The 11,134-nt window shown below is 56.8% G+C and overlaps 1 protein-coding gene across 9 annotated transcripts; it reads left to right on the top strand.

The window, feature by feature from the left end:
• The first annotated feature begins 17 nt into the window (after positions 1 to 17).
• Positions 18 to 5,999, top strand: CTDSP1 (CTD small phosphatase 1). 9 transcript variants are annotated; one of them, XM_067740624.1, is made up of 7 exons: positions 39 to 498; positions 1,791 to 2,047; positions 2,510 to 2,611; positions 2,727 to 2,783; positions 3,413 to 3,505; positions 3,633 to 3,818; positions 4,294 to 5,999. In XM_067740624.1, exons 1-7 carry the CDS (start codon positions 432 to 434, stop codon positions 4,420 to 4,422), a joined length of 891 nt encoding a protein of 296 aa, XP_067596725.1. In that variant the 5' UTR covers positions 39 to 431; the 3' UTR covers positions 4,423 to 5,999. The 9 variants fall into 9 exon arrangements, with proteins under 9 accessions (XP_067596727.1, XP_067596730.1, XP_067596726.1 ...); XM_067740623.1 differs by having other exon boundaries at positions 2,507 to 2,611; XM_067740628.1 differs by having other exon boundaries at positions 80 to 498; positions 1,899 to 2,047.
• The last annotated feature ends 5,135 nt before the right edge of the window (positions 6,000 to 11,134 follow it).

Raw genomic sequence — 11,134 nt, 5'->3', positions numbered from 1 at the left:
CGCAGAGGCTCGGCCCCGCAGGCGGGCGGGCGGCAGGAAGGGAGGCGACGCCCCTTGGAGTGCGGCAGGAACCCGGCCGGGCCCGCCTCCTAGCCCGCCAAGCCGCGCCGGCCCCAGAAGTGATGAAAGCCCCGGCCAAGTCCAGGTCACGCCGAAACCGTTGCCCTTTTAAGGGGGAGCCTTGAAACGGCGCCCGGGTTCCATGTTTGCATCCGCCTCGCGGGGAGGAAACTCCATGTTGTAACAAAGTTTCCTCCGCGCCCCCTCCCTCCCCCTCCCCCTAAGAACCTGGCTCCCCTCCCCTCCGAAGCTCGCGGGGATCCCTCCCTCCCACCCCTCCCCTCCCCCCCGCGCCCCGATTCCGGCCCGAGCCGGGGGGGAGGCCGGGCGCCCGGGCCAGAGTCCGGCCGGAGCGGAGCGCGCCCGGCCCCATGGACAGCTCGGCCGTCATTACTCAGATCAGCAAGGAGGAAGCGCGGAGCCCGCTACGGAGCAAAGGTATTGGGGCGCGCGGAGGGACCCGCAATCCGGGCGCTGCGGGGAGGAAGAGGGGGCCGCGACCCTCCCCAGGGCAGCCGCCGCTGCCGCCCCAGGCTCCCGACTCGGCGGGGCCCGAAGCTTCCAACCGGAGGGGGAGCTGGTTGAGAGTTTGAACTCGCAGAGGCTCAGAGACGCGGGGCGGGGCCTGCCCCCTTTTGGGCGCTCCTGTCTGCTCGAGGTGGGGAAACTGAGGCAGGGGTAGAGAAGGGGCGCCCTCCGGGTTTCCCGGACTGGCTGTGCGCGATGCCCGGGAGTCGCCCCCTCCCCCCCATTGGCGCCAGTGGGGCTGGGAGATGGGGGGGTTGAAGAGGGCGCTTTCAGGCCACCAGCTGAGACTCCGCCCCCTCTGGGCCGCGGTCTGGTCGGGTCGAGGGAGGGGGCGCAGAGGTGACAGCGGGCTGGGGAGGGTTGGAAGGATCTCCCGCTACCACACAGCCACGTTCTTCACAAACTTTCGCGTCACTTGTGGAGGCGCCGAGCCTCTCGGAGACGCAGAGAGGGACAACCACTTTTAAGGATCGCCAGCGCGCCCGCGGGGAGACCCGCGTCGGACCGGGTACTCGGAGCCCCGGCTGCAGGCCGGTGGGCGCCGGGTCTGTGCGCACACGCACCGACTCGAGATGCCGCCGGCCTCGGCCGGGCACCCCGGGGCTTGACGGGTCTGGGCAGGGGGTCTGCCCTTCCTTGTCCCGGTGTTGACTTAAGAGGCTAGGAAGTCCCTCCAGGTCTTCGCACCTGTGGCCCGGGCCTAGCTCTGCCGGGGCCGGGTGGAGGGGATGTTGGAGGGCGGGCCGTCTATCAGCGGGGCCTAAGTTGGAGGTCCGGGCGGGGGCGGAGGAGGAGGGGCCAGCAGATGGCGGCAGGACACTGGCCCCAGGCACCCACCCCCTGTCTCTGGGCCCAGCCTCAGGAAGGACTTTGCACCTCTGGAGGCGGAGAGGATGGAAAGAGGGGAAGGAGAGCAGGAGTGGGCCCCAGGGCCCCAGGCCTCAACCCTCTCTGGCAGGGGCCCTACTGAATAGGGGCTGCTCAGGTACAGGGTGTGCCAGGAGGTGCCCCCAGTGGGCTGATCCCCCAGCAGCGATGGAGGCTGTTAGGAAGAGAAAACACCTTCAGTCCCCGCCTCCAGCCAGCCCACTCCCTAATGTGGGTAACTTTGTACCCACACTAGAAGGACTTGTGGGGAGCGGAGGGGTGGCCTGGAGCCAAGACTGTCTGGATGCCACTTTCGTGTGTCTCCCTCAATGAAGGCAGCACGGCCAGAGCCTCTCAGCCCAGGGGTTCGTGCCTGGGCACACGTGCCCACCTCTGCAGGCCAGTCAGCGTGCCTTCCCCCACCTTGGGCCTCCCTGCTTCAGGTGACCAGAAGTCTGCGGCTTCTCAGAAGCCCCGGAGTCGGGGCCTCCTCCACTCACTGTTCTGCTGCGTCTGCCGGGATGATGGGGAGGCCCTGCCTGCCCACAGTGGGGCGCCCCTGCTCGTGGAGGAGAACGGTGCTGTCCCCAAGGTGTGTGATGGCCAGGAGGGCGCTGCAGGGGCACCTGGGCTCAGCCCTCAGGGGGTTTAGGGGGAGGGGGTTCTTCATGACCTGCTCGTAGACCCTGGAAGGAGGGTGGAGCCCCCCTGTCCCCCCACCAAGCCCTCCACCCTCCCAGGCCTTGCCAGCCCTGAATGCCCCAAGACTGCCTCCCAGGGGAGGGCCCCCCAACCACGGGAATTCTGAATTTCCCCTTCAGAAGTGGAAGCTTTCCTCTGCCTTGGTTTCCCAGGTCAGGAAGTGAAGCCCAGAGAGCCAGGCGGCCTACCCCAGGCTCCAGAGTTGGCAGGGGCAAAGCTGGGAAGGGGTTGGTCTCTCCCACTGTCCTTGTGGCTCGCCAGGTAGAGGGCTGGGGGAGGGAAGACATGTGGAGGAGAAATGACTGGGGCTTGAGAGAGGTGCCGCAGCCAGCCCCGCCCGTCCCCACAGCAGACCCCAGTCCAGTACCTGCTCCCCGAGGCCAAGGCCCAGGACTCGGACAAGATCTGCGTAGTCATCGACCTGGACGAGACCCTGGTGCACAGCTCCTTCAAGGTGGGCCCTGCCCAGCAGCCCTCAGCCCCGGGTCTCTAAGGGAGTCTGCCCTGGCCTGGGAGGCGGTCTCGGCGGGCCTCGCCCCAGCTCCAGCAGCTCTTTTCCCCCCTCACAGCCAGTGAACAATGCCGACTTCATCATCCCTGTGGAGATTGATGGGGTGGTCCACCAGGTGAGGGGCCGGGTGTGGGGGGAGGTGGTAGGCTTGGCATCTGTCTTCCAGACCCCAGGCTCTTCCCACCAATCCTGAGAGTCCCAGATGGGACTCTGATAGATGTGGAATGTCAGAGGCCCAGAGAGGGTGTGAGACTTGCCTAAGGTCACACGGACCCTCAGGGACTTGGCCCGACTCCAAGGCCTGCAGGGAGTCGGGGTCCTCTTCGGTGCCCCCTCGCCCCACCCTGCCCGGGACCCAGTTCAAGTAATTCAGGATAGGTTGTGTGCTGTCCAGCCTGTTCTCCATTACTTGGCTCGGGGGCCGGTGCTCTGCAGCTCTGGGGTGAGGGGGTTGCCCCCAGGCCCCTACATCTGGCTGAGGCCATGGTGGAGGAAGGGGCTAGGAATTAGTGATGCCCTTTGAGGCAGGGCCCGAAACCAGGAGTTGGAGGTTCATTTTGATACTCTTCTGGATGGGTGGGTGTCTTCCCCAGTGGTGGTTGCACCGGCTGGCTGAGTGGAGCCCGCAGGCCATGGGACCAGCCTCCCTCCTGTGCCTCCTCCACCCACTCCCTCCCAGCCCCCGGCCGCCCCGCCCCACCCAGGCCTGTGGGCCAGCAGTCCCCTCACTGGCCCACCCCCCAGGTCTATGTGCTGAAGCGGCCCCACGTCGACGAGTTCCTGCAGCGGATGGGTGAGCTCTTCGAATGTGTGCTGTTCACCGCCAGCCTTGCCAAGGTGAGCCCTCCACGCTCCGAAGGCCTCCTGGGGCATCTCTGCTTCCTATCTGCCTCCAGCGCACGACCTCTGGGCAGTGACCTCTGGGTCGCTCTTGGCCCTGGATGACCCACCTCCTGCCCCCCAGTACGCAGACCCAGTAGCTGACCTGCTGGACAAGTGGGGGGCCTTCCGGGCGCGGCTGTTTCGTGAGTCATGCGTCTTCCACCGGGGGAACTATGTGAAGGACCTGAGCCGGCTGGGCCGAGACCTTCGGCGGGTGCTCATCCTGGACAACTCACCCGCCTCCTATGTCTTCCATCCAGATAACGCCGTAAGTGCCGGGCAGGGTGGGGATGGGGGCCCCTGCTGGGGTCTGGTGCCCTCCCATTCCTCCCTCTTTCCTCAGTGACCCATGCCTGCTGCCCACCCGCCTGGTCCACTCACTGCTGCTTCCTGTTCTGTGTTAGTCACTCAGCCCATTCTGCCTGCAGATACAGGGCACCTGCCATGGGCTCGGGTCCCTGCTGGACACTGGAGCAGTTTCCATTTTTCATACCGCCAGTCGTGAGCTGTTAGTGGAACACAGAAATAATTTAGTGGGTCTTAGTTGGGATTCTTTTAAAAAATGAAATAGAACTGAAAATATCAGAGTGCTTAGCACATGGTAAGGTTAAGTATGGTCCCGTGGAACCTCTGCTCTGACCTGTGTGTAAATGTGACTCACTGGGGCTGCCGTCAGAATGTCTGAGGACTGGGTAAGGGGCTTCCAGGAGGTGGCCCTCACCGCCCTACACCCATCTGCTCAGGTACCGGTGGCCTCGTGGTTTGACAACATGAGTGACACGGAGCTCCACGACCTCCTGCCCTTCTTCGAGCAGCTCAGCCGTGTGGATGACGTGTACTCAGTGCTCAGGCAGCCTCGGCCCGGCAGCTAGTGAGGCGCCACGGGGCCAGGACCTGCCCCCGACCTCACCCTCACCCCTCACACGCGGACTCTTCCTAAAGAAAACTCAGCGCCACGGGGAAGTGGGCGTCTCCCCCGCCAGCCCGGCCAGGCTGTGCAGGGGGCGGCAGGCTGCACCGAGGGCGCCGAGTCCCCGGGTCCCTGTGTCAGTGCCTTAGAACCTCCTCCTTCTTGGGGGGACCTGGGGGGCCCTGCGTGCCGCCTCCCTCCTTTCTCTCTCTCTCTCTCTCTCTGCATGGCCATGTTTCTTTGCTGCCAAATTGGGTCCCTCGGGCCCTTCCAGTTCTGCCTGGGGGAGGGGCAGAGTTTTGCTGCCCCACGCCTTGGGCCCCCAGCCTGGGAACAGTGGACACCAAGTGCCTTGCATAGAGCCCTCTTCTCGGCCCAATTTTCCCAGGGCCACGATCCAGGTCAGCTCTGCCTGGAACAGCCATCAGGTTGCAGCAATCTAGGCTGGTGGGGGAGGACCCAGTCTCCCCACCTCCTACCTTGGGACTGCTATAGCCTCCACCAATCTCTGCCTAGGAGGGCGGGGAGGATAGAAGATCTGTTACCACTTGTAAAGGGAGCAGGGGTCTGTCCTTCAAGACCCTAGAATCCAGCTTCTCTGGGCTCATCAGCACCTGAGGGCTGCTTCCCACACGGCCCAAGCTCCAACCTCTCACCTTTGCCTTGACCACCCCGAGGCCCTGGGGTTTGGTGCCCCAGCTCCGAGTGTGGAGGCATAGGCAGGATCCCTTTGCGGTGCCGTATAAATATGTATATGTGTATATAGATTTTTAGGGGAAGGGGAGAGGGAAGGGTTGGGGTGGAGACACCCTTCCCTCACCCCTTTCCTGGACCCATAAACTGGGGGGAGGAGGGAAAGGATTTCTACATTTTTTAAACTGCTATTTTCTGAATGAAACAGGCTGGGCCAAAGGGCCCCAGGCCCTGTCCTTTGTCCCTCACACCCTTTTCAGCTCCGTTTATTCATACATTCAAAACACATTTGTTGACCACCTTCTCTGTGCCCAGCGCTATGCTAGGCCCACCACGGCGTGTGCGTGTGTGGGTCTCTACACCGCCTAAGGGATGCCTCCCCTACCCACCCCATACTTCACCGGTGCCTTTAGGGGATCTGTAGGAGGTGGGACCCTTCTTGCGGAGTTTGGGGGGCTCCAGGAAGCCTGGCCAAGCTGTCCCCCTCCCCTGTGCCAACCCACCCCTGCAGCCCTCTGCCTCGCGCCCTGCTGGCTGGGGGCAGCTCCCAGGACATGCTGCCTTCCAGCTCTGAGTCCTTTGTCTGGAACCCCTCCCCCAAATGCTGGGTCTGGAGGTCAAGGCCTTGGGCTCTCCCCAGGGCCTGTCGGTTAATGGGACCCACATACCAGTGCCAAGGGGGATGTCAGGTGGAGATGTCGTTACCCTTCCCCCCCACCCCAGAGAGCTGGGGGTGGGAGGGAGGACAAGGTTGGTCTGAATCAGGTGACCTTCCCATCTAAGTGCCTTCTCTGTAACGGAGAGCCCCAAAGTGATGAGAACTAAAGAGAAAGCCAGACCCCCCTATCCTGACTCTGTGGTTATTGCGGGGGGGGGCGTTGATGTGCGGGGAGTCCCATGAAGCCACACCTCGCTTCAGCAAACCCTTAGGAGAGACGGCAGTAGAAGTGGAGGGAAGGGCTGCCCTAAGCCCCCTGGGGCTTCAATGAAAGTGCGAACTTTGAATGGATCTGAGTGCATCCGGCTGTGGCGTTTAATTCTACCTCTTGGCCTCAGTTATCTAATCTGCAGAATGGAGACAGGCCCTCTACAGAATTGATTAAACGCCTGCACAGGGAGGACTCAATATTATTAGCTCTAAAGCAAGCTGAAATGCGTCCCTAGGAGAGGCCCCTGGAAGGTATTCGGAGACGGGAGGGGTGTGGTCTCCGCTCTGGAGCGGAGGGGAAGGGCTCATGAGGCCCCAGAGTGGGGAGGTGGGGTGCGGGACGAGTTAGAGGGAAGCCAAGTTCAGCTCCAAACGGAAGAACTTAGAACGCGGTTGATCCAGGCCGCGTGCGGGCGGCCAAGGCGTCGCGGGCTGAGCCGCGCCGCCAGACGTGCTGGCAGGCTGAGGCGTCTGGGGCTCTGGGGAGGATGGGTGGGATCGCGGGCTCGGTCTCGTTCACCTCCGCTCCCACTCCGACCGCGGCCTCTCACTACCCGCCGGCCGCACCCTCGCACGAGCCTCTGGCCCACTTCCTGCCTCCGCCCCTCCGGCCCTGGCAGCACTTCCTTTGCAAAACTGGGCAGCCCCAGGCCCTGGCAGGAAGTGCCTTCCCGGCCCGCCCTCTCCTGCTTCCCACGGTGGCCGCTAGAGGCCTCTCTCCTCGCGGACGCCCGGGGTCCCCAGCCCCGGGCCTCCGCTGCCCGCCCTCTGGGCGCACACACCCAGCCCTCTCCCCCACCCCGCCCGTGGCTGGAAAGATGAGGGCAGGCTTCATTCCCCCCTCTACCGGGAGTGGGTAGCTTCTGGCTCCATCCCGCCCGCCCGAACAAACCCACTGCGGAGAAGGAAGGTCTGCCCCTCCCAAAGGTGATCCCTGTTCCCGCAGCTCCACCTCCCCTACCCCTCACACCCCCTCACACCCTTACCTTGTGGATCCAGCCTCAAGGCTGCCTGTTGGTGCCTCAGATGCTGATCTGCCCCCCAAGTCTCTGAGGGGATCTGCAGTGTGATACTGCCCGCTCCCCGCTGCTTTTCCCTGGCAGGAAAGTGTCACGAAGCATCCACCTGGGAAGAGAAGCCGCAGTACCCTCGCTCAGTGCCATCAGCTCCAGTTCCAGTCTGAGCAGAAGCCCCGGAGCCCTTGGCAGGGTGAATACAGAGTCCTCCCTGCCTCTGCCCTGACCCTGCTTGGGGTCCTGCACTATTTCCTGCTCTCCATGCAAACACTAGTCCCTCCAGATTTGCATCCCACCAGAGAGTCGCCACAGCTTCCAACTCTGAACGAGACCACAGCCAGCCTTCCCCCGTCCCGCACCCCACACACTTCACCCACAGAGTTCAACACAGCCGCGTGTATCAGAGCTTACTTTGTACCAGGCACAGTGCCAGGACCGGGGGACATGCCATCACTAGGCTGTGCCGCCGCTCTCAAGGAACTCACACCTTAGTGTGGAGAAAGACACCTGAACGGCCTGTCCAACCCTGAAAGGCTGCAAATGCAGTGCAAGAGATAACACGGAGGGCAGGGGGCACAGGGGACACCTAGCCCCTCTGCGGCGGCCATGGGGGGGGACTGGAAATCCTTCCCGCGGGAGTGAGGCTCAGAGGATTTGGGAAGGAGAGAGGTTCGGGTGAAGGTGGTCTGTGAGTGGAGGTACACCAGGAAAGGAAGCCAGAGCTTCAGGTGGGCCACAGTAGGGAGAGTGGGAAGTGACAATTTTGGAATTGCACACAGTGGGCGGAAGGATGGGAAATGACGCCGCAGAAAGCGGGAGCGAGGTATCGCAGATCTGTAGGCAGACCGAGGGAGTGGCCTTTGCGTTGCGGGCCTTGGGTGCCATTGAGGGACACTGGGGGACACTGAACAAGAGAGGGGCCGACTCAAACCTGGCAGCTGCGCGTTGAAAGCTAAATCAGGGGTATGGGGACATAAGACTCTCCCTGAGGGGAGACCACAGCCGTGGTTCTGAAGACAGACGATGAAGACCTGAACTGAAGCTGAGGCAGAATGAAGAGAGAAGGACGAAGCGATGGATGTGACACAGGAGATGAACTTGGCAGGAAGCTGTGGCTGGTTGACCCTGGGAGCATGGGTGGAGGGGAGGGAGGAAGGCAGCCTGACTTCTGGCTTTGGAAACTTCAGCTGTGAGAATGTCTCTCACTGAGCCTGATGTGGGGCTCAGTTATTCACTATTTGCTTGTTACGCACACAGAGAACAGAAGGCACAGGCAGCATTTTTTGCACTTTTAGGAATTTATGTGGTAGATAAAATGTATATGCATATAAGTTTGTATGCATATGTGTATTAATTTCATCCTTGTTGGTAATAGCAAAGCACTTGAAATAACTTCAGTGTCCGAGAATAAGGGACTAGTTAAATAAATGCCGCTGTATCTATACCAGAGAATACTATATAGTGATGAAAAACAATGAGGTGAAACTATCCAAGCAGATATAGAATGATCGCCAAGGTAAACCAGTCAATGAAACAAAGCAAGATTCATAGCAATGGTGATGGTGTTTTCCCACTAAAGAGAAATATAAAAGTAGACACAAATATACGTATATAATTTTGTATACTTCCATAGGGTACACAAGAAATGGGAATTGTGGCTAATTGTGGGGAGCAGAGCTGGGGGACTGGGTGGGAGTCATTTAAGATGGGAGGGACACGTTTTATTATATAGCTTTATATTTTGAATTATTTTACCAGGTACATTTATTAGTTTTTAAAAATAAAAATCGATTTAAATTAAAAACAGCTTTCTAAATATATTATCAAAGATAGAAATCACAAATTCCATTTCTTTCCTTCAAACAGTCATTGCATGCCTGCTCTGTACCTGGCACTAGGGTACAGCAGTGAGCAAAACAGACACTGTGGGAAAAACAGACATTAACAAAGTAATTACAAAATAATATTACAAAAGGAGAGGTAGAAAGTGGTAAATAATCTGAAACTTTTGTTCTGCCAGTGCCTGGAGATGACTTCTAATTGCCCCAAGATTACCCTAATATGACCTCTAATTGTAAGGAGGAAATGTGCCTTTAAGGTGGCAATATCTGGCAATCACCACCGTAATCAAGGGATCAGACTTCGCCATCACTCATGCTGAGACAGCTTGACATTATACACCTGCTGATGCCAGACAGTGTGAAGTACACAGCAACACTTTTGACCACGCTGCTCAAAGTGTGGTCCACCGAATGGAACATCAGCACCATCTGGGAGCTTGATAGTAATGCAGAGTCTCAGGCCCCACTCCAGACCTATAGAATCAGAATCTGCACTTCAAATACATTCCCCAGTGATTCTTAAGATATTACAGTTGGAGAAACACTGTCCTTTTTCACATATTCTTGAAAAACTTGTTTAACCAGGACCTACCAAGCCTTTAGAGGTACTTGCAGTTTGTGGGAAATACAGGAGGAAGAGAAACAAATTTAAAAATACACAAAGAGGGGCTTCCCTGATGGCGCAGCGGTTGAGAAGCCGCCTGCCAATGCAGGGGACATGGGTTCGAGCCCTGGTCTGGGAAGATCCCACATGCCACGGAGCAACTAAGCCCGTGTGCCACAACTACTGAGCCCACATGCCACAACTACTGAAGTCTGCGCACCTAGAGCCCATGCTCCGCAACAAGAGAAGCCCGCGCACCGCAATGAAGACCCAACACAGCCAAAAATAATTAATTAATTAAATAAATTAAAAAAAAATACACAAAGAAAGACAAATCCCAGTGTGAACACTACAAGACACTGCCCTTGACTCAGGTAAGCCCATGTCATAGAAAAAAGTAGCAGGACTCTTCTAGATTAAAAGATACTGAAGAGACATAACAATCAAAGGAAATGCATGATCTTGGTTTGATCAAGAATCAATGAAACCAGGTGTTACAGTCCTCCTGTGGACAACTGGAGAAATCTGATTATGTATTTCACGGAAGATGATATTAGAAATAATTGTTAATGTTCTCAGTTGCAAAAATCGTATTACAGTTATGAAGGAGATTGTTCTACTTCTTAAGAGATGTATGACAAATATTTTGAGCTGAAGTATAATAATATCTGCAACTTCCAAATATATATATATAGCAAATGTTAATTCTTGAGTCCATGGGTGTTTATTATTCTACTACCATACTATTATTTCTACTTTTCTATATGTTTGACATTTATCAAAATTAAGAAATTGGAAATAATTTTTTAAAACAGATGTTCTCCTGACTTCCCTTGTGGTCCAGTGGTTGAGATTCCATGCCTGCGCTGCAGGGAGTGGAGTTCAATCCTTGGTTCAGTCCTTGGTCGGGGAACTAAGATCCCGCATGCCAAAAAAAAGTTCTACCCCAAAATTCTAAGGCTAAGTTAAAAGGCAAGCAAGAAATTAGAGAAAACTATACCATAAATTGCAAGCAGGTTACCAACCTTAATACATTAAATATATAAACAACTCCAACAAATCAGTTAAAAATTCACAGAAGACATAGCCTGTATTTACATATTTAAGCTGTATCACTCGGCCTGCGGGATCTTAGTTCCCTGACCAGGGATTGAACCCGGCCCCAGCAGTGAAATCACCAAGTCCCAACCACTGGACCGCCGGGGAGTTCCCCAATAAATATATTTTTTAATGGTCTATCTCACTGGTAATCAAAGAAATATAAATCGACACAAAGACAATTTTCTTTTGGACATTCAAACTGACAGAAATTTTCTTAAAAGCTGGAGTCCAGTACTGGGCAAACAGGCAAATGCCTGTAGTGCTGCTGCGACTATAAATTAATGCGATTTTTCTGGAAGGCAACTGGCCTATTCACATCTTCGACCCAGCAATCCCACTTTTAGGAGTTTATCCTAAGTAAATAATAATGGATACAATCTATTGGCAAAGATTTAGCAATAAGAATACTTATCACAGCATTCTTAGTAGTATCAAGTAATTGGATATAATTCGAAAGTCCAATAATGAGCTATTGCTTACATAAGCTATGC

Source organism: Pseudorca crassidens, chromosome 6 (genome assembly GCF_039906515.1).
Source record: "Pseudorca crassidens isolate mPseCra1 chromosome 6, mPseCra1.hap1, whole genome shotgun sequence".
Lineage (NCBI taxonomy): Eukaryota > Metazoa > Chordata > Mammalia > Artiodactyla > Delphinidae > Pseudorca > Pseudorca crassidens.
The sequence above is the reverse complement of the archived record's forward strand: the minus strand, read 5'-3'. Positions and strand labels throughout refer to the sequence as shown.

Bases quoted from the DNA above. Each gene is read 5' to 3' on its own strand.
- CTDSP1 (XM_067740623.1), top strand. From the start codon at position 432: ATGGACAGCTCGGCCGTCATTACTCAGATCAGCAAGGAGGAAGCGCGG. The intron at 2,784-3,412 runs GTGAGGGGCCGG...CCCACCCCCCAG, and splicing joins TTGATGGGGTGGTCCACCAG to GTCTATGTGCTGAAGCGGCC. The intron at 3,506-3,632 runs GTGAGCCCTCCA...CCTGCCCCCCAG, and splicing joins TCACCGCCAGCCTTGCCAAG to TACGCAGACCCAGTAGCTGA.